Here is a 27,521-nt window from a genome sequence, read left to right on the forward strand (position 1 = left end):
AGACCCTATTTCGTGTTATAATACCTTTTAAAAACAAACAGTTATTACAACCATTCTGATATAGCATAGTTTACACTAGATAAACTGTCACATATAAATCTACTGCCTTGCCTACCTGTGAAAAAAGCCTTGAGAAAAAACAAGTCATTCCTTTAAATACAATCACTTCTCTATAAATAGAATGTATGTCAATCAATTTTGTTCTCAGTAGATCTACTGCTATCCTACTCCAAGAGCAATATGACAGCAGTGCCTCCCACTTATGGACCTTCACAGAACCTCCAAAACCAGCACTTTGGCCCACAGTGACTTGCAAGGAAACATTCATCCCTGCTGAAGATACATGGAAGCCAATGGATATACATAAGTGATTACTTTAGGGCAGAGGATATACACCAGTGATCTCCTAGTGCAAGGTGTGTGGTAATGCTTGTATAATATAATGCATATTGTGAACAGCACAGGATAGCAAAAACGACAAGTTAGTCAAAAGGACTTGGTGCCTCTCTACAGATACTGGCAAAATAACCCAAATCCTAGGCACACTCTCAGGTACCAATTTATCAGCGATGAAGGAGGGAAGGCCTGCTAAGTGTTCTATTACAAACAGGACTATTGCAACCAAAGAGTTTTATCATTTCACCTTTAATAATACTTTCTACACATGTAAAGCTAGTCAGCCAAGGAACTCACAGCATTTGACAAAAGGTGTGATGTTATCATCCCCATTTTACAGACAGGGAAACGGAGGCACAGACACAGCAATGTAGCCTAGGTTAAACAGCAAGTCACCGTCCAAAACAGGACTAGAACCCCTGGCTCCTGGCTCAATCCCTTTCTCTAACCACTAGCAAAATCCAGTTTGTTACAGCACAGTAGTTCTTACAAAAGAAAACAAAAAATTGCATACTTCCACCCACCCATTAGTGGCATGAGTACAAAAATAAATATATTTTTTAAAATTCACAGTTTATAAAAATAAGTCCATTTAGTTGCACATGACTCAGGGTTGGGGTTTATTTGACTTTGGAAGATAATGCCTGTTTGAAACGTCTCTTTAGATCTTGCATGTTGGGAGATTTGGGTCGAGGGATGATGGACGATCTCCTTTTGTCTCCACAGCTGCTGTGGTGTAGTTTGCTAACCTCCTTGCAAAGATACTGAAAAACATCACACACCCCATGGTAGTTTTCACTAGTGGAGATTTCTAAAAACACAGTGCCCAGTTCATTAGCCAGCTGTATCCCCTCATTGGTCTGTACCTGCCTCGCATGGAGGAGATCCCCTTTGTTTCCCACAATAAGGATGGGTATTTTAGAGTCTGGATGGACTTTGCGTATGTGCTGATAGAGAGGACGAATAGACTGATAGCTACTGTAGTCTGTGATAGAATAGACCAAGAGAAAGCCCTCTGCCCACTTCACACATCTGGAAAGAGAGTCCAACATCTGTACAAAGCCTTCTTGCACCTGTAAAGGAATGATTGGAAGTTAGATAATGGAATGATGAAGCTTAAATTGTACTATTTTCAAACAGATTAATAAAGCAATAAGACATCTGACCACACTGCGCAATCTAATGAACTTGATCCCTATTAATTAGGAGGCAGGTCTGGCTATTTAAGGAATGGCTCAACTTTTGAGTCTTTATTAAGGACTTGTCTACATTACCCGCAGGATTGATGGGCAGCGTCTATCTAGTCTAGAGGCAATAAATCGACTGCTGAGCGCTGTCCTGTCGACTCTGGTACTCCACTGGAGCGAGAAGTGCAGACAGAGTTGACGGGGGAGCATCAGCAGTCGACTCAGTCGATCTAAGTATGTCAACGTAGCTGAACTTAGATCAATTCCCCCCCCGTGTAGACCAGGCCTGATAGAGCATAACTACTTAACGCAGACTTAAAGAACAGAATTGTAAAAACTAATGTTTCTTCTTGAATCATTTTAAATTAAATCAAATGATTTAGTTGCTGTACATTTAGCTTAGTACTTAGGCTGCTAGTAGAACATGACTAAAAACAGATTTTTTTCCCCATGCAGATTTATTAAATATGCTAGAGTAGCTTGCTTGAAAAATGTGTGCTATAGTGATTTATGTTGTCTAAGTACATTATCATACACATTCTAGTAGGTCTTAAATTTAGTATTTTAAATAATTTTTTTTTAACTGTCTGTTAATAAACTTTCAACATAAATAAGTTTGATATAACTGCATTCCAAACAGCCGTTACAGATTCTTTTGTACAGGCTTAAATCCATTCTATTTATGGAAATGTTTGCTAAGGTACCTTTAATCACAGCTATTAGTCATAAAATAACTGTAGGCAGTGATGCATGAATGGTTCTAATGATTAGGAAAGAAAGACTGCATTTCTACTGACTTTCAGTGGAGTTTGGATCAAGCCCCCATTGCTAGCTCAGAAGCATTTCTGTACCTGAATACATCCCGGTGTGTCTTGGATCTGTATGGAAACTTGGTCTCCCTCTACATGAACAAGTCTTGAATACAAGTTTCCTGAGAAATAAATAAAGATAATTAAAGCTGTTGCTTTGGGGCAGGGGGAAGAAATTCTAAAGAAACATGGTAGCTAGCATGTAGATTCTGAAAACAGGCATTAAAAAAAAATAAATCCTCACCTGTATTGGGTTCATAGTCTCCAATAAACCTCTTTGTTAGGAATCGAACAATCATAGCTGAAAAGAACCAGATGCTTTTATTAATAGCTGCATGGCAAAACACAGTACAAATCACGCTCTAACCCCTCTGGCACTCCCAAGTATGTACATCTACAGGTTTATCAACGGATGTTAATGCAGAAAGAGCCTTAAAAAAAACCATTGTCATATTTGGATTGGAGGGGTGTACAGCTAGATCAAAGCCAGTCAAACAAACAAGAATTGGACAATAGGCTTGGCCTGCCTGGCTACTGGAAAAACTCTGTGGCTATGAAGGAATTCGCCAGCTAAGGCAAGAAGCATCCCTGACTTCGGCGCTTCTTTCCTGACCAAGTGCAAAGTCCACAAACAACCCAGACAGATGCAGCCAACATCCCTCTGTTTTCAGGAATATTCCTTCCTTCGCCTCCGGGATCTCTCCACGTGCGATGGAGCCCAGGTTGTCTCTCGCTCCCCAGCCCCAGCTACGGCCCCTGGATCGCGGCTCCCACCCCCCGCGCCTCGGCAGGCGGGAGCCCCCCAGGCAGCGGCGCGCCCAGCTGAACTCACCGCTTTTGCCCACGCTGCCGGCCCCCAGCACCGCCAGCTTGATGTCCCGGCTCTGGAAGAAGTCCGAGGGGCACTCCAGGATGGGCGCGAGCAGGAAGTTAGTGGACATGGTCGGCAGGCGCATGGAAAGGGAGGGGTAGATCCGGGCTGGGAACAGCAGCGTGTGCCCCACAAGTACCGACACAACGGAGGGAGCCCCGCCGGCGGCGCGAGGGCAGCTGTTGCCGCCGCCGAAGGAGGAGAAAAAGGAGATGCTGATGCTGATGATGTTGCAGCTGCGGTGCCGCTGCCTGAGCGCCTCTGAAGCCCGAGCTTTTAAAGGGATCCCGGCAACCGCTAGGAGCCGCCTCCTCCCCTCGCAGTCCAGCCCCAGCCCGGCGGCCGTCGCTACGTACGCACATGGCGGGGTGTGCGCACACAGCGCACACGCCACTGGCCGGCCGCAGCAGCGGGGGCCCTCCCCCGGGCTGGCTGGGGCGCACCCCGCCGTGCCTGGGGCGCAGCTGTCCGCGGTTGCGCGCCTTTCTTTTCAGACGCCTGCTGCCCGGGGCCGCTGGTCAGGGGGCTTGGGGTGACCCATTGTCCCCAACGGGGAACGTGCACCAGCAAAAGATGGACCAGTTAAAGCCCGGAGCCTGCAAACTCTTCTGCCAGCTTAGCCACCCGCAGCCCCGACTGCCGGGGGCTGCTCATGTGCGAGTTTGCAGGTGGGGGTAAATGTACCTTTGCTTATACTGCTAAAAAGACACCAAAGTGAGCTTAGAGAACTAGACATATAAGGCTGGAACTGGGACCTCAAAGGGCCTCAAGTCCAGCCCCCTGCGCTGTGGCAGGACCAAGTAAACCTAGAGATCATTCCTGACAGGTGTTTGTCGAACCTGTTCTTAAAAAAACCTGGATGCTGGGGACTCCATAGCCTCCTTTGGAAGCCTATTGCTGAGCTTAACTACACTATTAATTAGAATTTTGTTCCTAATATCCACCCTCTGTCTCCCTTGCTGCGGACTAAGCCAATTCCATCTTGTCCTGCCTTCAGGGGCTATGAAAAATAATTGATCACCTCCCCTTTCTAACAGCCTTGAACATATTTGAAGACTATCAGGTCCCCCCCATCTTCTTTTCTCAAGACTAAACATGGCTCATTTTTTTTAACCTTTCCTGGTGGGTCAGGTTTTTTAAACCAATCATTTTGTTGCTCTTCTTCCAGCACTCTTCAATTTGTCCACATTTTCCCTAAAGCGTGGCACTTGGAACTGGACACAATATTCCACCTGAGGCCTCACTAGTGCCAAGTAGAGCTAGACAATGACCTCCCGTGCGTCTTACCTACCACACTCCACATTTCCACAGGAATCGGGACAAGCGATGCAGGAAGTGCAGCTATGCCAATGAGATATTACCCCACGTCCTGTGTAGCTGCAAGCCCCATTCCAGAGCCTGGCAGCTGCGACACAATGCCATCCAAGATTGCCTGGGCAGAGCCATCCCCGGGGCCGTCCTTACCCATATGCATACGCAAAGTACGCAGTTCCGGTTCTTCCCCAGGGTCCCCGCCCCTGCTCCACCCTGCCTCGCCTCTTCCCTGCCCCAGCCCCGCCTCTTCCCACCCCCGCCCTGCCCCCACTCCTTGAGGACTCTAGAAGTGGTCGGGCCTGCACTCACCGGTAAGTAGAGTGACCTGGCCCCAGCCTGCTCCGCTCCCCTGGCTTCCAGCCACGCCGCCAGCGAGTGCTGGGGGGCGGTTCCCCCTTCCTCCCAGGCCTGGGAGCCAGGGAAGCGGAGCAGACTGGGGCGGGTCACTCCACTGAAGTGGCCTAAAGCCCCCCTACCCCCGTCCCCCACGGAGGTCTGGGGCGGGGCCCCACCCAGCCCCCCGCAGACGCCTGGGGCCAGCCCCCCCGCCACTCCTCCCCACGGGGGGCTGCATAGGGCACCAAAATAGCTAGGGACAGCCCTGGCCATCCCGCCACCTGTGGGGAAGGTAGCCATGAACTCCGCCATCCCCGGAACCGACAGCCAACTGCGACCAGATATCGTCATCATTAACAGGGACTGGAAGAAGATCATCGTGGTGGACATCACAGTGCCCTTCGAAAACAGGACTCCGACTTTCCATGATGCCCAATCTCGAAAGCTGGAGAAATACGCCCCTCTTGCTGACACCCGGAGAGCTAGGGGCTACGAGGTCCAAACTCACGTGCTGATCGTCGGAGCCCTGGATGCATGGGAACCCGGTAACGAATGAGTGCTGAGAGAATGTGGAGTCGGTCAACGATACGCTTGGCTGATGTGGCAACTCATGGTGTCAGATGCCATCAGGTGGTCAAGGGACACATCACCGGACATGAGCAATACCAGGAGGGATGAGCTGGAGTGCCCATGAGAAGCGCAATCAGGAAAGTAACTCAAATACTTTTCTGATGGACTGTTTTTTTTCTCTAAATGGACAACCTATCCTAAATTCTCAATTACTGAGGGGCAATCTTCACTCATTGATATATTTTGCTTTCCACCACCAACTCTCTGTAAAACTTTTTTCATGAGTAATATACCTGAATGCATGGAAGCTGGATATCTAAACTATTATTAAATTCATTCACCTAAATTTTGATTCTTGCTGATTATGCACTATATGTATCTTACGACTTTAAAAATAAACTTTGTATTTGTGGGTAATCTAAGCACTATACCCAGATGTACAGACACTCTTTTCTCAACCTATGTATTATATAATTCTTTTAACATTGGCTTTAATAAAAAATTTAAATCTGTTTCTCTGGGGTCAGAGGCCTGCAGCTACCTGGCTGGCTAATTAGCCTCATCCACTGCACCTGGGAACAGACCGGCACCTTAACTGGCTAATCCTTAGAAAAGGAGGAGCAGGATATAGAAGAGGGGGCTGTAATACCTGCTAGAGCCTGGAGCAAATTCTGGGAGAAGCAGCTCCAAGAAACAGAAGGGAAACTGGGGAAAGTTCTGTTATCACAAAAAAGGCTCTGAGGTAAGAACTTTTGGGTTGATGAGTTTGTGGGGTGAGGGACAGACTTGGGAGAAAGGGACTTAACCTATACAGACTGTGTGGAGAGGTTGCGAAGTGTTGATTCTGATTTCTGTTATGAAGATTTGAAATAAAACCCACAGTAATTAATCTGAGTGGAAACTACCTTCCCTGGATTCTGTGAGAGAGCCCCAGGGATGGAGCTGGCTCTGCAGGCACTAGCCTGGGTCCAGCTGGAAGAGAGTGTTGTAGGAGGCCCCAGTCTTTTACAGCACCTCAGAATGATTTTAGCCTTTTTCACAACTGTATCACATTGTTGACTTATATTCAGTGAGATCCACTATAACCCTCTGAACCTTTTAGCGGTACTACCACCAAGCCAGTTATTCCCCATTTTGTATTGTGCACTTGATTTTTTTGCTTCCTAAGTGAAGTACTTTGTATTTGTCCTTATTGAATTTAATGTTGTTGAATTCAGGCCAAGTCTCCAATTTGTCAAGGTCATGTTGAATTCTAATCCTGTCCTCTGAAGTGCTTGCAACTCCTCTCAGCTTTGTGTCCTCTGCAAATTTTATAAGCACACTCTCAACTCCATTATCAAAGTTATTATTGAAAATATTGAATAGTACTGACCCCTAGGGAATCCCAATAGATAAACTGGAAGAGTGTAACAGTGAATCATTGATGATTACTCTTTGAACACAGTTGTGCACCCACCTTATAGTAATTTCATGTAGACCAGGGGTTCTCAACTTTTTTTTCCTGACCCTCCTCTCCTTCTCTCCCCCCCCCCCCCCAAATGTGCTGTAAAAACACCAGGGCCCAGCAGGTCAACCCTAGGTCACTCCCAGCTTCAGCCCCGCGATGGGTTGCTGGGGTTTGGAGTTTCAGCTGTGGGGCCTTGTGGCCCCCCTGCAAGCGTTCATGGATCCCCAGTTGAGAACTGTCAATCTAAACCATATTTCCCTAGTTTGCTTATGAGAATGTAAAGTAGGACAGTGTCAAACGCCTTACTCTATTGTGATATATGCTTTATTTTAGTAATTAGGAGTAAATCATATACTTTTTTCATTTTTTATATAAAGTTATAAACAGAATTCATTTTGTGTTTCTTTTATCATTTAGTAATACTTTTCTTTTTCATATCCAGATACATCATTCAATAACCAATATTGGAAATCCAGGCTCACATTAATTAAGGTTCACCTGGGTGGAATTTGAAAGTGCTAAAAAAAAAAAAGGGGGGGGGTTTAATCTAGACTTTTTAAAAAGTGAGGCAAATATTAAAAACGAAATGCTTCTATTACTAGAAATAAATAACACAATTACTGTCACACTCAAGCCCCAATCCTGCAAGCAATTGTGCACATGATCATTTTTATTCATGTGAGTAGTTGCACTGGCTTCAATGAAATTACTTATGCATGTTCAGCAGGTGAGAGTTTGCTGATCTGGGCCTTAAAGAATTCATAAAAGGGTGAATATATATATATTTTTTTAACATTAAGGAGTATGACACCAACCAGCAAAAGCTGACATGTAGAACTAAAATGTTAGAAGGTAGTCTGTCAGAACATTTTTTAAAAAGTAGTAAATTTAAAAAATTTAAGTTGATAATATCCCTTTAAGTTTGTGTCTTTGTTCACCTATAGGTTGTGTTTGATACAGCTATTACACTACAAGAGAGGGATCAAAGTAAGACTTATCAAACCCCTAGACCGTGACTTCATAGTTAAAGTTCAGGGCAACTGCATCTGCACTCCCCCTCTATGATCCATTGTCAGGCTTCCAGCTCCCCAGCTGTCATGTCTCCTGGGTGGAGACATGTTTCTCTTCCTCCTGACCAGAGTATTCCAGGTTGCACAGCTCCCTGCCTATACTGATATCCCAAGAAAATGAGAGTGCCTAAACAGGCCAGTGTCTGTGCTTTGCTTTCTCTTCAGAGACCATAAACAGCATAATTGCCCATTGTTAAGGAACTACACAGCTCTTTCTAAGCAAGCACCTTTATTCTTAAGGTGAAAGCAGGGGAGCTGGAAGAATTTGTATAATGGGGGTGTGGAGAGCCACTGAACCCAACTGTTAACCCTGTATATGATGGGAAAAGTCCACTCCATGCAATTGGGGTTCATCTATAGATTTTTTTTTTTTTTCCCTTCCAGAAGTAGGTGTATCCTCCTTTCTCCTCCCTCACCTGTCTATCAGCTCTTCTAGTTTCAGACAAAGCAGCAATATTGATGTTGAACCGACTCAATTCACAAGCAATAATGGCTGTATGTCGCTCTGGTGGGTCGCCATTTAAGTTGTCCATCAGGGAATGTACGTTCCAAAATTGAAAAGTTTCTTACATTTTCGACCACTGAGGTGGTGATCCTGCTGGATGTGTCTATCCAGCCAGAAAAAACAAAGGCAAGACTATTTTTAGAGTACCTTTTCTAACCCCTTACCATGTGAGCAGAGTGGATCCTAAAAAGGACTGCTCAGTTGTGAGTGCAGCTGCTGAGATGCTCAGCCCGCCTCAATCCTTGAGCAAGACCGTATCACACACCCACTGCCTGTGTGTCAGTCTGTGACTAGGAACTTCTGGATTTCACTGTCCTGTTCCCATCGCCGATTGCCACCAGACTTTTGACTTGTGCAAATGTTATTTTTCCCCAAAAAACTGGAAGATGTCTGTGCGGGACTTCTTTTAAAGTGGGGAGACTGGTGCACAACAGTCCCCACACTATCCTTGACAGATAGAGGACTTGAAACCAATGGCACGGATACCATGATGATTGGTGATCCTCTATCTGCTGCAGCCTTCATCCACCTTCACAGCCATTGTAACATTACATAACAGTTTCTCCTCCATTGTGCAGTTATCCTCCATCTGCTCTGTTGTTAGGGACTTCTTGGCTCACACTTTGTCTGGAACCTCACCCTTGACCGTTCTGCCATGGATAGCCCTAAGGGAGTACATGACTCCAGGCAGCATTGCTTTTTGGGGTCATTGAGACACGCAAGCCTCTCCACCATTACAAGGTACCAGTTGGCAACAATGAGCGGTTTATGACTCTCTGCGGCACACCAAAAATCAACAGGCAACTATTATGAGTGCCTATGCATCAACACTGGATCCCAATGAGAATATAAAGGAAGATTTTTATTCTCAGTTGGAAACCATTTTATTGGAGACCCCTACAAAAGACAAGATCATCCTTCTGGGGGATTTCAATGCACGTGGTGGACAAGACTCAGACCTGTGGAAAGGAACAATCGGGAAAGAAGGAGCTGGTCAGGAGCAGAATTCCATTTGAATTGCTTTTGCCAAGTGTGCTGAACATGAACTTATTATGAACACTTTTTTTTTTTCTCTCCTGACAAAAGGAAAAGTTCAAAACATCTTGGAGACACCCACAGTCAAAGCACTGGCATCTTCTCCACTACATCATAGTTCGTGCCCGAGATCGTAGTGACATACTTCTCACAAGAGCAATGACAAGTGCTGATGACTGATCATCGCCTTATTCGATCCACAATGAAAATTAAGATCGCTCCCAAATGGAGGCTGCAAAAGAAGCAGGTCTGGCGCAAGTTGAAGGTTCAAGATTTGAAGGACCCTGTTAAGCGTGACCACTTCCAAGCAGTCTTAGAAGAAAAGTTCCCATCAGAATTTCCAGAAGAAATTCAGGAACATTGGAGCCAGCTGAAAGCAGTAATCATCAATGCCTGTGAGGAAACCATAGGCTACCAAACCAGAAAACATCAGGACTGGTTTTGACAAGAATGATTCTGAAATTGAGAAACTCCTCAATGAAAAGAAAATGGCATTTCATGCTTGGCAGAATGACATAAATTGTAATGTAAAGAGTGAAGCCAATGCCAAGGCAAGGGCCATAGGTGCCAACTTTCCCGGCACCGGTCTTTTTATCTGTCTTCCTGCCTGCTGGTTACTTGTTATAATAGGTACCCCTCTCGGGGTGAAGCTTTAAAAGGCTGAGTTCTTGCATAACTGGAGTAAGTGTGTTTGCATAACGCGTCCCCAAGATTTTCTGGGAAACCTACTGTGATGAGTGGACTTTCTGTAATATTTTTATGATTTGTATGTGTGCTTCAGCTTCCTGCTCTACTTTGCAATGTTACTCAATGATTGGAAAATGGTTAAATCTGCTTTTAGGGCACAGCAAGAGACATGAGGTGTTGAGTCACATAGCTGTCTGGGATAGAATGAATGGATCATTAAAGGACTGGCTGAAACCAACCCATATGAATGGAGAATCTGCAAAGACAATGGGAACCCCAGTAACCAGGACATTCATACCTGGCAACCAACCTGAGAGAGGCAAGGAAGCAGAGCAAGGGCTCCAGCTCAAGAACAAAGGGGAAGGTATCAGGTGGCTGGAGGAAAGGGTTGGCTTTTGGACGAGACAGCAGCTCTCACATGGGACTGACAGAGAGATGGAGGGCCAGAGCCAGAAATAGATTTCATAGCAACTTGGCTGGCTAACTGCACTAGCTTGGCCAGAATGAAATATGTCTTTACCTTTGTTTCTGTTTACCTAAGGACTTCCTGATGCTGTGTCCCAGTTGACACAAATCCTACTCTATTTTGAAAAGGCAGCCTGGTGTCACTGCAAATACTTGCTGAGGAGCATTGGTCCCTGAAGACTGTAGAAGTCTCTGACCAGGAGTCTAGCTTAGTTGGACTTGCTGGGCAGAGCTCACCGTGTGAAGCAAGTAGGCTAGAGCTGAGAGGCTCCGGGCTTGTCTACACTGCCAGCCGGATCGACGGGCAGCGATCAATCCAGCGGGGGTCAATTTATCGTGTCTAGTATAGATGCAATAAATCAACTGCCGATCGCTTTAGCGTCAACTCTGGTACTCCACCTCAATGAGATGCACAAGGGGAATCGACGGGAGAGTGTCTCCTGTCAACACACCACAGTGAAGACACTGTGGTAAGTAGATCTAAGTATGTCGACTTCAGCTACGTTATTTACATAGCTGAAGTTGTGTAACTTAGATCGTTTTTTTTTCCCCTTTCTCCCCCCCCCCCCCTTCCCGGTAGTGTAGACCAGCCCTCAGTCTTGGTATCGAGACCAAATGGCCTATCTTTAAGGAAGAGTGAAACCACTTGGGAAGGAGGGATGCCATACAGAAGGTGTTCCTCTAAGGGACTATTTAAAGGCTGGAGCATAGTACAGATCCTGTGGGTCTGACACCTTAACTTGAAAAGTTCATTCTTGTCTTGACCTACTTCTTCAAATAGTCCTTTGAAGCTCATGACACTTCCCATGGTTTTAGACATTGAATATGATCCCACAATAATACATAGACATTTGCATTATTAATACAATGAACTCCTAAGATACCTTAAACTTAATTCAAGGTTTGTCTAGGATATTGCAGGAAATTCTGTCACAACTATATAGCCTTGTCACACAGTGTAAATCTTTCTTCTCTGTGCAAATGTCAGATCAAAGCATTTCATCTGTTTGCCATCTCAAGGCAAAGTATTTATGAATACTACTATTTTATTACAAAATTGGAGATTGGTCCAAGATCCAATCTGGATGTATACATTCCCAGAGTTCAGGAGTGTTGAGATGCAAGGTTTTGGTTCATGCTCCTGTATCTCCATTATTATTTTATCTTTAGCCTTCCACTCATAACCATACAAGTATATACTTGTATAGCTTGTATCTTTTTTTTATTTATACATTGATTCATTCCTTGATACTTTTGAATGAGATACATTATGGAAGTGTATTGAACTGTATTGCTTTGTTGAAATAAACCAGGAGTCTCAAACATGTGGCCCACAGAGTTATTTCCTGCGGCCCACCATAGCTCCTTTCACCCCCTGCCCTCCCGAGCGCACCACGTCCCCACTCCCCCACCTACCTCCCAGCGCTTAGGACTTTCCAGGAGGGAGGGGGGAGGAGCAGGGATGTGGCATGCTCAGAGGAGGAGGTGGAGAAGAGGTGGGGCTGGGGTGGGGATTTGGGGAAGGGGTTGGAATGGGGGCAGGGAAGGGGTGGGAAGAAGCGGGGCAGGGGTAGGGCCTCATGGAAGGAGTGGAGTGGGGGCAGGGGCAGAGGAGGAGGCTTTTGTATCTTTGTATGAAAAGGTGTTAGTGATGTGGCCCTCAGGCCAATGTACTAGTTCTCATGTGGCCCTCGTGGCGATTTGAATTTGAGGTCCCTGAAATAAACACATTACAGAAACAACACACTGCGTAACCAATTTACATTTTGTTGTAGAATGAGATTTAAAAAAAATTATTTCTCTCTTGCCAATACCACATCTTTGAGTTGCCTCTTCGCCTTGCTGGCTGTAGAAAATATGTCCACCTGTTTTGTAGGAAAGTGGACTGGAGGAATGACAAGAAGGACCATAAAGACAGGCGAAGTGATATCCAACAAGACTCCCACACTGAATGCTTCTTTTAGAAGTTAAGAGAGAACCCTATTAACTTATCTAGTCTTTCCCTATGTCAGAGCAGGATTATTCTCTACACTATATGTTCTCATCCTTTACCTGGGCTAGTTTTAAATGTCTTAAGACATGGGGCTTTTATTGCTTTGCTTGGGAGACTTTCACAGTCTCTTCCACTGTTGGGAAGATTATCTTTATTCAGGACAAATTTTCCCTTTCTTAATAACATCCCATTACTCCTAGTTATTCCTCTTTTTGAGGTCCATAACATTACTTGAATGAGTAATAACTTTGTGTGCAACTAAGGGTGTGCAAAAAGTCAGACCCTGGCTAAGCCAGGCTAATGACCCACAATGTGGTGTGGAAAGTCAATTGGCGATAAAGCTAATACATATCAAAATTCAGTCAACCCCATTACATCAGAAAAGGCAGATACTTTAAAAGAGCATCTTCTCCCCTCTGGGACTCTCAATTAATTTTGCTTCTAATTTGCACTGTCTATTTAAATTATAAACTTCTTGGGGTGAGGGGTAGCACTGTATCATTCTGTCTTGTACAATGCCAAGCATATTGTTGCCACTTAACAAAAATATAATATACCAATAATAGGCCTAGCAGTTGCAGTGATGACAATGTTACAAATGCAGTGGCAGTCAGACACGATTAATATTGCAGTTCTCAAACAAAGGGTTGTTCGACTCCCAGCAGTGAGTAGACAAACTGACTTTCAATCTAACCAAAATATGCCAAGAACCCAATTGGATGGATCCAGAATAGAACTAATTTTAAATTTAAACTAGTATGAGAAGTCTGATCAGTGTCAGCTGAGTTGCATGGAGATTCTCAGAGAATGGAAGAGCATGAAGGGTGCATGAACTCATGTTTGCTCTCTATCCTTTCTCTCCATCCAAGAGCTCAGATGCACAGAGGTGTAGAGGAGGCTTCAGAGGGGCCATGGCCACAGTCCTCAGGAGTGGTGGGGGAACTTAATACCATTCAGCCAGTGGAAAGTTGTCCTACAATCGATTTAACAAAGCAGTGGAAGATTCCCTGTGTACGAGAATGCTCTATAGGGCTGGGCAGCATTGCTGCTGTTGCACCGAGGGGCTGTTCTCTAACTACTCCCCAGGGGATGCATGGTACCCGAAAGGGGCAGGGTGGGGAAGAGTTGGCAGAGCCCGGGCTATGTGTCCATGCTCCAACCAGCAGAATGTGTCAGCTGCGCACGGATGAGGATTCTGCACCCCTTCAAGGGTATCTGTTTGTTCCTCCTGTACCCTGACAGCTCTGGGAGGCTTTGTGTCTGTCAGGTTGCCTCCATTGTTCCACACTACCCCCCCCCCCCCCAGTACAGAGCCATTTCCTCAAGGCAGCGGTAGTCAATTATTTTTGGTCAAGGTCCAAATTTCTTGGTCAAGGTCCAGACTCCAGAGAAAAATAACAATAATAAGTAAATAAAAAGATTTCAGGGTCTGTTCAAAAGCATCTGGCGGTTCAGATTTGGCCTGTGGTCCACCTATTGATTACTGCTACCTCAAGGTATAATCCAGTCCATTTTAATTAACATTGCACAAATTGGCACAAAGTTAAATTAGGCGGCCTAAGAAATATAATAGGGAATCAACTATTCAGCTATTTCCTAAGTAGCAGAATGATAGTCTCTATTTTTAATTTGAAATGTCAACAAAGCTTTACGATCACCCGAGCAGACCTTTTCCTTTTGTACCAAGATTTCTGTTCCATTGCTAAAGCTTTTTAGTTAGTTTCCAGTAATTCATGTTATCCACTTCTATTGTCATATTCCATCTTTTGTCTTTGGCCTTGCACATAGTGCAAACAAATGCTATTTTTCTATAACCTTCTTTAAGTGTGCTATTTAAAGGTGTTCATGCAAAGTGCCCCTTGACAGAACATTATCAAAACGTGTCCATTCCATGCCTGATAAATAGGAGAGTTAATAAATTGCAGCCCCAGGACTTCGACTCCCCTTGTTTTATACCAACCGGGGGAGTTTGTATTGCTGTGTTGAGCTAGTCATCCTTTCTCAGTTTCTATCTACAGAGGCATTCTATGAAAGAGAAGTAACGTTGACCTCTTAGAGAGAGCTTCACCTAGCCTAAATAGGAAACACTGTGAGCTCTAAATGCCTGTCATGGCTGTTAAATGATACAGCAATGGTTCCCGAACTGTGGCTTGTGGCCCACTGGAGGTCCATAGAAAGACAGCTGATTAGGTGGCATGAGCTTTTGTTTCCAGGCTCGGAGGTTCAAGAAGCTGAAAGTGAGGCAAAGGCAGTTGAATGTTGAACTATTTTTTATTACAGACTGCTGTCACTTAAGAATAGAGGAAACAGGTCCCCTCAGTGACTGGAGTCATTGGGACTGGAGCTGCCAGCCACCTGCAGAAGAGGAATGGATTGTAGTTGTAGCTGTGTCAGTCCCAGTCCCCTTTGCCTCTCGGGAGGAATGAGGCAGTCTGACAGCATGTACAAGGGAGCAGTTATATCCAGGAAGGAGAGAAGGGAAACAAGAAGCAGGGAAGCATGTGCAGGAGGGACACAATTGTTGCAATAGCAGAGTCTGTCTCTCAAGCCTTAATCTTGCAAGTATTTGCAAGCTGTGTCAGGGTGAGCACGGTTGCTGCACTCAGGATGTTTTGCGCCCTAGGCGAAATTTCCACCTTGCGCCCTCCCTGAGCCCTACGGCAGCTCTCCACCTCTCCCTCCGTCCTGCGGCGCGCCCCTCCCTGGCAGCTCCTCCCCCGCGCCCGGGGAGCCGTGCGGCAGCTCCCCACCCCAGCTCACCTCTGCTCCGCCTCCTCCCCGAGCACGCCGTCGCTGCTCCACTTCTCCCGCCTCCCAGGCTTGCGGCGTCAATCAGCTGTTTGGCGCCGCAAGCCTGGGAGGGAGAGAAGCAGAGCGGGGCAGCGTGCTCAGGGGAGAAGACGGAGCAGAGGTGAGCTGGGGCGGGGAGTTCCCCTGCGTGCCGCGCCCCCCTCCCCTTACTTGCTGCAGGCGGCCCTCCCTACCCCAGCTCCCTCCGCCGAAATGCCGATGACGACCGGGGCGGCCGAAGATCCGGCCGCCGTGGTCACCGCCAAAGAAAATGCCGCCCCCCCAAATGCTAGCGCCCTAGGCGACTGCCTAGGTCACCTAATAGGTTGCACCGGCCCTGGCTGCACTCCAGCACAAAGATAAGCACAGGCTGTGGGCGGGCAGGCAAGGTTAAACATTAGACATAGTCTTCTGCACTGAGCAAAACGTGTTAACTCTGTTATGTGTCTTCTCCCTTCTCAATATCATGAGGTAAAAAAGGAGCAGATTATGGGGAAATGGTCAAATCTGAGTGAGCAGTTATGGGTTTAAATGCTATTCTGATTGCAAATGAGGTTTTTATTTAGACATTCCCATCACTGGCTGTACTCCTACTATTAGTCTGCACTAACTTTATGGCCACACTACAGCACTCTCTATGCAGAATCAGGTTGTCCTGATCATCACTTTAGTTCATCTATTTCTTTAACTTCCTGCTATAGTGGATTCCTACAGGCAAAAACCCATATTTCCTTTTGCACATATTTTAGTTTCACACAACTACACCATTACCTGTTCAATTCACATTGGTCACAAACATATATAATTATCTTCATTATAGAGAGGAAAATTCCATACACAAGACTGATATGAACAGACATAAAAGATTGTGTACTTCCTGAAGCATGTTGCTGCTTTTAATGGACTATACTTAAAGCACAACAGCATGCTCAAGGTATTTTTGTATATAGAAAAAGAGCTCTTGAGCAAACCTTCACCTCTTTTGACTTAGCAGAAATGGTCCGTTTACAATCTTAGCTTTTAAGGCTCCGTATCTATCTAGAGCTGAGTATACTCTGGGGGATATTGGGTCTGAATTTTAAGGACTTCTTTTCATGCTCAATTCAGGATCTGAGGATTCTTATCAAAACAATCTATTACTGTTGTGATGTAAGTGAAGATAATTGTCAGTATTTCTTATTTTCTTCCTTTCAAAATGTATTCCTCCTCATGTTCCACCTCTCTGCAGTGCCTACAAAACCCTGCCAATTGGCGTTCTCCCTAGTCATGGGTCCATTTTTTTTAATTGAGTTAAGTTGCTGAATAACATGTTGTTATTTTACTGATGTTAGCCCTTTTTCCCCCCTAGTCTTGTTCACCCCACTATGCCACATTCAAAATTAGTATGCAAGCTCCTTTGAGCCAGAGATCTTCTTTCTGCTGCTGTTCTAACTCTTAAGACTTTTTAAATAACATTTACCTTGTAATAGTGTTTATAAATGAGTCAAAATGATTTAAGCAAGATGTGTTCTCTTCACACTGTTTAGTGAACACTGCACTATTTTGTACCAAATGAACAGGTGCAATATGCTGCTTAAGAATTCATTTCCTTGTGTTAAAATGAAAACAATAACCTGATATCGCTAATCAATTTTCAGAGTGCAGTGGTTCCCAAACTGTGGTACCACTATTCCAGATGCTTGGTTTCCCTTCCTTATCTCCATCTATTAAACTGCTTACATGGAAAAGTAAATTTAAGAAAGTATTTCACATAGTATTTTGCATTAAAAGACAGCTGCTATCATTGCAGTTGCCTTGGGACTGTTTGGTCCCCAAAGGGAGATGACTGACTCCATGCAAATGAGAATGGGAAGGGAGGCATCTATGAGGCAATTACTTTTAACATGTGATCTGCACTTAAAAAATGTGAGGACAAAAGGGCTTTAACCCACCTAACTGATTCGTATTGTATTTTGTCTATTTCAAGGATAAGATGCTTATGGGACCTATCAGAGGCAAACTGGAGTTAGCTTTCCAGACCAATGCCAACTATTACTAGTACCACAGGTACAATAAGCCGGTTCTGTTGCAATACTATGATATATCTCACAAGACAAGGGCACATGGTGGAAAAGGATGATCAACTTGATCATAAATAGAAGTTTAGCACATGTAGAAAATACAATCTTCTGACCACTACAGCTTGGGTAATATCTAAACTTCCTGGGCTGGGGATGTTCAGATTTGTGGGTTTGGTTAGTCCTATTAGTTAGGGACCAGCACTATCAGAGAAAACTACATAGGCATATGATAGCCAAATATTAACCTATAAAGTATACTTATCTAACAAGTTGTCCATTATACTGCTAAAGTTATGTCACCTACTAGCAAAAGCTTAAAGGTATGTATATATTTTGTTCATTCTTTCAAATGGAGTACTAGCACTTTTTATTGTCTGATACCTAATTAACAACACTGTCTTGATATTTAGTGGACATAAAATTTGAGGTGTGTGTGTGTGTGTATATGTGTGTATATATATATATATATATATATATATATAATGTCCTAATTATAAAGAAAAATGTCTGATCAGCATTCCCTTTAATGGGCCAAATTCTACTTATTTACACCTGTTAATTTATTTGATGTTAATGCTATAGGTACAAAGGAGGGGAGAAACTAGGCCCATGAACATTTGTTACAGGTACTGACACATGATTATATTGTTATGCAAGTCATACTCCACTCTCCACTGGCTTGGAAGTGCAACTTTTATAGTTGCATTTGATTACAAATATAATCAAAATACTGTACTTATGCTGGCATGCATTGATATTTTAAGATCTGGGTCTTTCCAGTAGAGCATGATGCACATTTGTAATTTTTTTTTAAATAAATAGGTACATCTCCATATATTTATCTCAGAGCTGGAAGGGACCTTGAAAGGTCATCAAGTCCAGCCCCCTGCCTTCACTAGCAGGACCAAGTACTGATTTTGCCCCAGATCCCTAAGTGGTCCTCTCCAGGATTGAACTAACAACCCTGGCGTTAGCAGGTCAATGCTCAAACCACTGAGCTATCCCTCCCCCCCTTTTTTATTGAAAGTGAGGTGATGTATCTAGACAAGTGGAGACCAGAAAATAGAAGCATGGCTTAAAAGAAGCCCTTGTCAGCCTTGAAATCTGTAAGCTAGGTTTAAAACAAACAGAAAAAAATCTACAGACCTGGATGGAATTAACATATGCAATACACAACTGTATAATACACTTAGACAGGGGTTCTCAAGCTTCATTGCACCATGACCCCCTTCTGACAAAAACTAGTTCATGACCTCAGGAAGGGGAACCAAAGCCTGAGCCCCACTGACCTGGGGGTGAGGACAAAGCTGAAGCTCAAGGGCTTCAGCCCCTGGCAGGGGGCCTGTAACCAGAGTCCCAGCATGCAGGGCTGCAACCTCAGGCTTTGGCCCTAGGCCACAGCAAGACTAAGCCAACCAACCCTGGTGCCCCCATTAAAATGGGGTTGGGACCCACTTTGGGGTCCTGACCCACATTTTGAGAACCTCTATCAGTGTATTTTGAGCAAAGTGATGTGTACTCAGTCAGTGGATGGAGACATGGCAGAGGAAAAAGGAAGAATGATTGAGGGGGAAAGGGATGCAGGAAGAGGAAGACTAGGTAAGAGGGCAGATGGGTTGGGGGCAAAGGTGGATAAGAGGTTGAAAAGGAGATGGAAAAGAAATGGGAATTTGAACAAAGTGGGGGAAAAAAAGCAGAAGCTGAGCTGGTAGGGACAAGGAGGGGACCGAGGAAGAGTATTGTATGAATATGGGGAAACAAGTCTGTGAATGGTGTAGGTAAAGGCACTGACAAGATATGGAAGGAAGCAAGCAGATGAAGAGTTGGGTGTGGGGAGACAAAAGGATTGAAGGTGAGCTGTTCCAGAGGCCAATTCAATTAAGAAACTTGTTTCTCTTCAACATTTTGCCTAGGAGGCACTGCTTCAGCATGGGGATGATATGGTGCTAGTTGTACACTTGTGATTCCTCTGTGCAACTCCTGCAGCGCAAATCATTAAGATGGTGTGGAAGACAGCAGGACCATCACCATTCACCCCACAAGGAAATATGCTACAGCCCCTGGAGGCATGGGGGCATACTGCCTGAGAACCAGAGAGCTTCAGGATACTCTTGAGTCCTCAGTATAGAATTCCTCCAGCACTTTTGTTGAAGCAGTATAGATCTAACATCAGTGCTGATCCCACCAGAAACAGATTGCCAAAGGTGCTATTTTTAGTTGAATTTAATGTCTACAACAGCAGCACAGCTGTAGCACTGCAGGTGCACTACCATAGTGTAGATGCTTACTAAATCAATGCTATCAAAGTAATTAATCCACTTCTAACTACATAAAGAATTTCTCCATCAACCTGGTTAGTGTGAACCACTAATCTAACTACCTCACACAGCATGAAATCTTTCACTGCCAAATGACATAGCTAGCTCAATCTAATTTAAGTGTAGACCAAGTACAAGTATTAGATTGACCCAAGGGAAGCTTTAGTAATGGGTGAATTAGGCTGCAAGTAGTAGTGGAGCTGTGCTATGACACTTGTAAGTATGTAAGAGCACAAGGAAAAGAGGGGATAAAAGGTAGGTTACACATATCTAAAATCAGCTATCAAAATTGAAAGCTGGCTTGCAGGAGAAAATTGGGGGCTAGTTACTTAGGAAGATTTTTAGGTGCAAGGCCTATTTCCTATACAAATTTCATTTCAATTTCACTAGCTCCTGGGGACCATAAGTATGGTAGGAATCTTCAGTACTGTGGATCTGATGAGCACAGAAAGGAAAATCTATTCCTATATCTTAGTATATCTGAATACCATATACAACCTTCCCTCAGAACACTGAAATCCACTAAAGCAGGGACTCTGGAGCACTTAAGTTCTTGAGCAAAGGCAGACCTCACCACACTTAAGGTCTACAGGAGGGATTTGCTCTTGGACCCACCTTTTGGATATGCATACAGCTTTGTTTTTTTACAAATCTTGTTTTGAGAATTATAATGTTGAAACACTTAAGTTTACACACAACTCAATAGATTAGGTGTATTTAGCTGACTTATGGACATCAAACTGGTTTCTATCTATTAAGAGTCATACAACTGAGTCACTTTCAGCTAACAATCAAGTAAATGAGACCAGAAGCTGTTTTCTTAAATTAAACTAAAGATTGTAATGTGACACATACTGCTTGCTGTATTCACTTTGAGTGCCTAATAAGGCAATATGAAAATGCAATCAAAGGAGAATAATCATTGGTATTGAGAGAGGTCACCAATTCAGACTTTAACAGACCTCTGACTTTTGGCTGGGTCCCTGGCATGGCCCCTGATTTTTATTCCCCCCCACCCCTTCTGTATTTTTAGTAAAAGTCAGGGACATGTCATGGGCTTCCAGGAATGTGTGTTGCTTGCAGCCTGACTTATAGTGGTTAAGGTACAAGTGTTTAATAGTACACTTGATGTACAGAATGTTTCCTTTGTTACCCAAAACTGATCATTAAATTACTTTGGATTATAGAAGATTAATTTTCTAAAGCATATGTTCAGAAAGCAGCCTTGAAAGCAATCAACCATCACTTGCATTTTGTCCTAAAGAGACTCCTTTATTTTTTTAAGTTACACTATGCCATGAATTCATAGGGGATTGGCTCCAGCAGCTCTGGCTCTTTGCCATTGGTTCTCACAAAGTGTGCTTCTCTGGGTGGAGCAGGCTGTAAGCAAAAATAGCAATAATCATTAATGTGACAAACACTCAAAGTAAACCTGACTTACATTTTTTTAAAACATTTATTTTGCAGTTACATTAGCAATGTGTAAATTCTATTGTGTAACGTGAAGTTTGTCTTTTCATAGGATTCTATTAAGCTAAATGTATTTCCAATCTGACTGCTTTAACAAAATAGTCTCAGTGCTACTGAGTAGTTATGGGAGGGGCTCCCCCCCATTGTAGAGAGAGGGAGTAGCCCAGTCAACAGAAGAATTCTTCTGTCAATCTACTGGTGTCTACACTGGGCATTAGGTCACCTTAACATCACCACTCAGGGGCTTATGGATTTTTCACACCTCAGAAATGCAGCTGGGTTAACCTAATTTTTTCCAGTACAGACCTACCTTAAACAAATATTCAGTGTTTATCTACTCAATATTTCTCCCACTTAAGCCTGGTCTAGTATCAACACAGAAACCATTAGTTGATTGGCCCCCTCCTTCATTAGTGTCTGAGGAACAAACATTCATTTACATGGTCAAGCAGTTTGAGTCTTAAGTGTCATGGGTGTATCATTAGTTCAGTTAATAAATACCTGGCGTTTCAGTTCAAACCAAGTGCCTTTTTCCTTTGCTTCCTTTTTCTTCTTTTCATTTTCTGTCACACGCTGCAGGAAGCTGTCTCTGCTCTTAGAATGTTTAATATGCTCAATACGCACATTAATTCTCTTGGCAAGAATCTTGCCCCTGAGGGAAGAAGCCTGTTTTGAATCTATTGTACTTGCACATGGTTAAGTGTTATCATCTCAGGACTAATACTCTTGAAGACAAATGATTCTCTCTTCTGTAATACAGGGACAAATAGTTATATCATCTACCACTATTACAGTTCAATCCAGTCAGTAGGTCCAGGGATAAATAGGCTATGTACCTTGTTGTAGTGACTACACTATATTATGCACAGCTGAGTAAAATTAAGACAACATAATGAGCTTTAAAAAAATATTTAGTATAAATATGCTAGCCAGCTGAACTCTTCATAATCTTGTTTAGAGTGCCACTCAGAGTCCAGTGTTTCCCCTGACAGGATCCAAGCCAAACAATCATTGTTTGCTTGGGTTTTAAAAGGACTTATTTTACCCCAACTGAATGACCAAGGAAGACAAGAAATGTCTACTTGGCAAAGTGAAAGAGGGGGTGTCACTAGTTATTTTCAAAAAATCAAATTTCACACAGAGGAAAGTTAAGACACTTACTTAACCTGTTTGTTTACGATAATGCCAACAGCATGCTGAGTAATGTTAAATACCCTTCCAGTCTTGCCATGGTAACACTTGTGGGGCATACCTTGTTGAACAGTACCCATGCCCTGTTAAAAACATACTAGAGTAAGACACTTAAAATAAAGTGAAACCATTCTACTCAGCTTTAATATGGAGAATAGAGAATAAATTTGACACTTAATTTTATGGATATCTTGGAAAATGTTTACAGGTTTGCTTTGAGCTACTCAAATGGTCACAAGATATCTGAAATCTATTAAACTTCTGACAATCCTGGCTTGCTTTCAGTGCCGGTGAAATGATTTGCTCATTTTGCTATTACCAAAGCAATCACATGAGACAGTCATCATCAAGCTCCAGAATGTCAAGAAGCTTAGACTTTGCATCCTTAGCTTTCTCAAACAGGCAAATCTTCTCAAAAGTTTGCATATTGGAAGATAAAAGTAGAATTCTTCTATGAATAAATCAATATCCAGTGCAAAAGCTAATATAAAGCAACACTACAGTTGATTCTGGAGCACAAGTTCAGAAAATACATTACAGTACTCACTGCAACTGAAATTGTCACACTGCACCTATTATATATGCAATCAAGTACATCCCTTAGTTTATTTCTCATATTTTAAAATGTGTTCACTGCTTCCATCTCTGTGCATATACTTTTAATATAGACTCCCCAAGCAACTCTACCTGCATCTAGGATTTTAGGTAGGAGCTAAGACAGATCCCCTTTGCACAATACCCTAGAAGTAAAATTTTGGCTGTGTTAGGCCAATAGAGAGTTGCAGACTGAGTTATTACTGCTATTTGTGTATCAACAACATCCAGGGGATTCCCAATCATGAACCTGGGTCCATTGCGTCAGGCACTGTACAAAGAGTAAAATCTCCTCAAGATGTCCAGCTTCCAGACATCAATTCCCAGTGAACATGCAGGATGGAAGAGACAGCTGTTACAGCAACCAAAACCATCCCTTAATTAGTATTTACAGTTTCAGCCATGTTTTTAAAATGTATACTACATTGTTTTGGTACTGAATTTGTTTTAGACCACCTTATTTCATCTTTAAATTATGCTATACTATTAGAAGATACCTTGATGTCCACAATATCACCCTTCTTGTAGATTCGCATATAGGTGGCCAGAGGGACAACTCCTGGGGGAGGAAATAAAGTGATTTCATAAGAGAATCATTTTTACTAAAGTGGTATTTCTCAAACTCATCTGAAAAAGCTTAAGTGACTAGAAATGGAGAAGCCATCCATCTTTTCACATTTCAAAAAGTGCAATTTAAGACACTATGGCTTATTCAAGTTCAGTTTTAACCTGATCAGTGTAGAAGTTACAAGACGATTGTAAGATTATTTTTTTCATTGTCAGCTGTGTAATTGCTGTTGCCATTGCCTTTTGGTAAGAGCAATTTGAACTTGTTGATTAATGCTATAGTTTTAAGCCAGTGCTCCCAATACTTATAACTAGTTCTCACTTCCCCCTTCAAAGCAGTTCTTATCCTATCTTTACTAAAAATGACAAGTACTGTATTCATACTGTATCCTATTTTCAAGCAGTCAAAAGATTAGGTAATCAAAATCTGAGGAAGTACAAGATAAAGACAGGTACCACATGGGAAAAAAAACCATTTACTCTATAAAAGCAGTGGATATGACAGCATTTTGTTCTGCATTTTTAGTTGTCTCCTTAAATACGTTGTTCTTAATATCTCTACCCTGCTATAACACCATCATGGGGAGCCAAAAATCCCTATCACATTATAGCTGAAACCCCGTTATATCGGGGTAGGGGCGGCAGGGCTCTGGCAGTGATTTAAAGGGCCCAAGGCTCTCCACAACAGCCGGAGCCCTGCTGCTACCGCGCTATACGTGAACCCATGTTATATTGAGTCATGTTATAGCGGGGTAGAGGTGTACAATGCTGATGAGAAATGGTTAACAATACTTAAATGTCTTATTAGGAATGGCTAAACTCATTAGTGCTATGAATGCAGGTATCCCTAACACAAGCTGTACTTACCATGTTTGCGAAATGGCCTCGAGAACATATAACGTGTCCCTCTCCTTTTCCCCTTTGTGTTTGTCATTTTGGCAAACAGCTATTAAGAAAAGAGACAACTCAGATTATCCACGTGTATTCGCCCCCAGTGCTAGTCAGGTCTTGCAGCATGCATGGAGCTAGTATTAGTTTCAGAGCATACTCCAAATTACTGTAGAAATCCCTTACAAAATCCTGCTTGTTACTTAATACTTCCAATAAGAGCTTCATAAAAGTCAGTAGGGAAAAAACGTGACAGCTTTGCTTAGATGAACTAGGTCATAAAAATATTTTAAACTAAGCACAAAGGTGGTAGGTGGATAGGTATGTTCGCTAGCAGATCAGTTAGAGATCTCACACAGTGCAGACAGGCAGCTTGCCCTGGCGTCACGTTAACACTTGGATGAAGTGACTGTACAGGTACGTAGCCCTTTAGCAGACAAGCCCGGGGCAGACCTACTAGGACGCAGGCTGGAGACCTACCCGGCCCCTCCGAGAACGGGGCGCCTGAACAGCCGCCGCAGGAGGAGGCCGTACTCGCTCCCTGGCCCCAGCCCGCCCTCCAGCCCACCGCCGCAGGCAGCTCCCCTGCACCTCAACTTGGGGACCCCCGTGCCCCCTCCTAGGCCTGTGCAGCGGCCTCCCCTTTCTCGCGCCAACTCCCCCCCACCCGGGGCCCGTGCAGCCGCCTCCCTTTTCTGTCCCGGCTCGTGCGAGCACATGCAGCGGCCTCCCCGCGCTGCTGCCGCCGCCGCCGCCGCCTCCCAGACCCGGCCCGGCCCCACCAGGCCTCCATCCGCTGCCCTCCCCACCACCCAGCGGTACCGCAGCCGCGGAGTTCCCTAGCCGGCGTTATAGCAGCGTGACAAGAGCACTACCTCGCACACATACCTACAAAATGGCGGCTCAGGCCGAAAGGAAGGAGGCGGGGCCTCCCGGGCTTTCTTAACGGGGGACCTCAGGGGCTGCCCGCGAATTGCCTGACTATAAAGCAATCGAGGGCGGCGGGGTGGGGGCAAGAAATCAACAGCAGCTAGCTTTTCACCGAGCCGGTCCCTGTGTGACACACTTGCCATACAGCGCCCGACTGTAGGTCTCGCCATCGATTGAAAACAGGCAACTGTGTGGACAGCCCGGGAAGTGGGCTTTGGGGGGCCACGTGACATGGCGGAGCGGTTGGGCGGAGGGGGTCCTAGTCCTTCATCTGGGGAGAGCTTGGTCTGTTGCTGTTAGACGCCTGGCGCTCTAGCGCCCGTGGGAGAAAACAACGTGCTCGTGTCGCCCTGTTCGTTATTAGTCTATGTTAAAAGTCAGGACAGGCTCTGTGCTCTATAAACCTTGTCAGGGTGGCTCCAGTGAAGCCTGTGAGTCATGTCACCAAGTGGAAAAGCCTCGATTTAAATAATCAATTTTAATCAACTTTTCCATTTATATTTCACATCTTTAAAGTGTAATCTCATTAGTTGATCTAACCATTAAAATGTATTGATTTACAATTAAATAGAGCCTCTACATGAGATTTGGTATGTCTTTTTGCTAGCTAGAAGGGTACACTATATACAATTAAATAAATGCATAGCTTAATATTTGTAAAAAGCAACAGAGAGTCCTGTGGCACCTTATAGACCGGGGTCGGCAACCTTTCAGAAGTGGTGTGCTGAGTCTTTGTTTATTCACTCTAACTTATGGTTTCGCATGCCAGTAATATATTTTAACCTTTTTAGAAGATCTCTTTCTATATGTCTATAATATATAACTAAACTATTGTATGTAAAGTAACTAAGGTTTCAAAATGTTTAAGATGCTTCATTTAAAACTAAATTAAAATACAGAGCCCCCCACAGACCGGTGGCCAGGACCTGGGTAGTGTGAGTGCCACTGAAAATCAGCTCATGTGCCATAGGTTGCCTACCCCTGTTATAGACTAACAGACGTATTGGAGCATAAGCTTTTGTGGGTGAATACCCACTTCGTCAGACGCATGTGTATTCACCCGCGAAAGCTTATGCTCCAATATGTCTGTTAGTCTATAAGGTTCCACAGGACACTCTGTTGCTTTTTACAGATCCAGACTAACACTGCTACCCTCTGATACTTAATATTTGTAGATTATTATTGTATATTTTTAGTATATTAGAGAATGGTAAATGATATTGCTTATTTACTAAATAATTAACATTTTGCTCATGAGTTGTGTCAAGCTGCATGAGGATGGTAACTTTGAATTTAATTAAATATTCATAACAGTATGTAAAACTCATGTTTTTTAAACAAAGCAACCTTAAATGTTTCGTGTACATAAACTTCTGTTATCAAGACATGTTTCCTATTTACAGCTAAAAGATTTATTAAATAGATGGATTAACTGTAGTCAGAATTAAAAGGATTATTTCAGGTTAGCCTGAGAAAATTTTCAAATATGCCAAAGTGAAAGTGGCTAGAGTTTAAGGCTGCACTTGCCTATGGGCTTGTCTAAGCCACTGTAGTGCTTCTTGCTTCAGTGTAGATTCACTACAGCAATGGGGAGGGGTTCTCCCATCAGTAGCTAATCTACCTTTCGAAGAGGTCATAGGTAGATCAACAGAAGAATTCTATCAATCTAATGCTATCTGCACCAGGAGTGAGATTGGCTTAACTATGTTGCTCAGGGATGTGGATTTTTCAACCTCTGAGCAACATAGCTGGGTTGATTTAACTTGTGAATGTAGATCCTGGCCCAAGTCTCTTGCAAATGAGACAGTCTGCTAAATTATTATGCTGTCCTTCAAATTTTAAAAACTAGTAGATTTCATCTCCTCCTTCTGTATTTTTTATCATAGACTGGAAGAGTAAGACAAGTCTATCTGCTTTTTACAACTCTCAGTCAATTTCTCAGCTTTGAATTAATTAGTCAAAATAAAGAAAATATTCTTTCTGTGCCTGTGGAAGAGGCTACTGCTTTCAAAAACTGGTTTGGCACTT

General features: G+C 43.7%; 2 protein-coding genes and 2 non-coding genes across 5 annotated transcripts; all 4 read right to left on the bottom strand.

Moving 5' to 3' along the window:
* Window positions 1-626: 626 nt before the first annotated feature.
* RASL11A (RAS like family 11 member A) lies at window positions 627-3,616 on the bottom strand. The gene is made up of 4 exons (XM_005286660.4): window positions 3,225-3,616; window positions 2,637-2,693; window positions 2,435-2,514; window positions 627-1,469 (listed from the first exon to the last, which is right to left on the bottom strand). The coding sequence occupies exons 1-4, from the start codon at window positions 3,346-3,348 to the stop codon at window positions 1,017-1,019; spliced, it is 714 nt and encodes a 237-aa protein (XP_005286717.3). The 5' UTR covers window positions 3,349-3,616; the 3' UTR covers window positions 627-1,016.
* A 17,335-nt stretch (window positions 3,617-20,951) lies between these two features.
* Window positions 20,952-25,540, bottom strand: RPL21 (ribosomal protein L21). 2 transcript variants are annotated; one of them, XM_005286661.5, is made up of 6 exons: window positions 25,452-25,540; window positions 24,543-24,621; window positions 23,606-23,667; window positions 22,485-22,597; window positions 21,825-21,975; window positions 20,952-21,233 (listed from the first exon to the last, which is right to left on the bottom strand). In XM_005286661.5, the coding sequence occupies exons 2-6, from the start codon at window positions 24,607-24,609 to the stop codon at window positions 21,144-21,146; spliced, it is 483 nt and encodes a 160-aa protein (XP_005286718.1). In that variant the 5' UTR covers window positions 24,610-24,621; window positions 25,452-25,540; the 3' UTR covers window positions 20,952-21,143. The 2 variants fall into 2 exon arrangements, with proteins under 2 accessions (XP_005286718.1, XP_065437466.1); XM_065581394.1 differs by having other exon boundaries at window positions 25,456-25,479.
* Window positions 22,298-22,427, bottom strand: LOC112059701 (small nucleolar RNA SNORA27). Its single transcript, XR_002888983.1, has one exon. It is a non-coding gene; the product is annotated as a small nucleolar RNA SNORA27 (small nucleolar RNA).
* On the bottom strand, window positions 22,791-22,867 carry LOC112059697 (small nucleolar RNA SNORD102). The gene has a single exon (XR_002888979.1). It is a non-coding gene; the product is annotated as a small nucleolar RNA SNORD102 (small nucleolar RNA).
* Window positions 25,541-27,521: the final 1,981 nt, after the last annotated feature.

The sequence above is a fragment of the Chrysemys picta genome, chromosome 1, assembly GCF_011386835.1.
Source record: "Chrysemys picta bellii isolate R12L10 chromosome 1, ASM1138683v2, whole genome shotgun sequence".
NCBI classification, from domain to species: domain Eukaryota; kingdom Metazoa; phylum Chordata; order Testudines; family Emydidae; genus Chrysemys; species Chrysemys picta.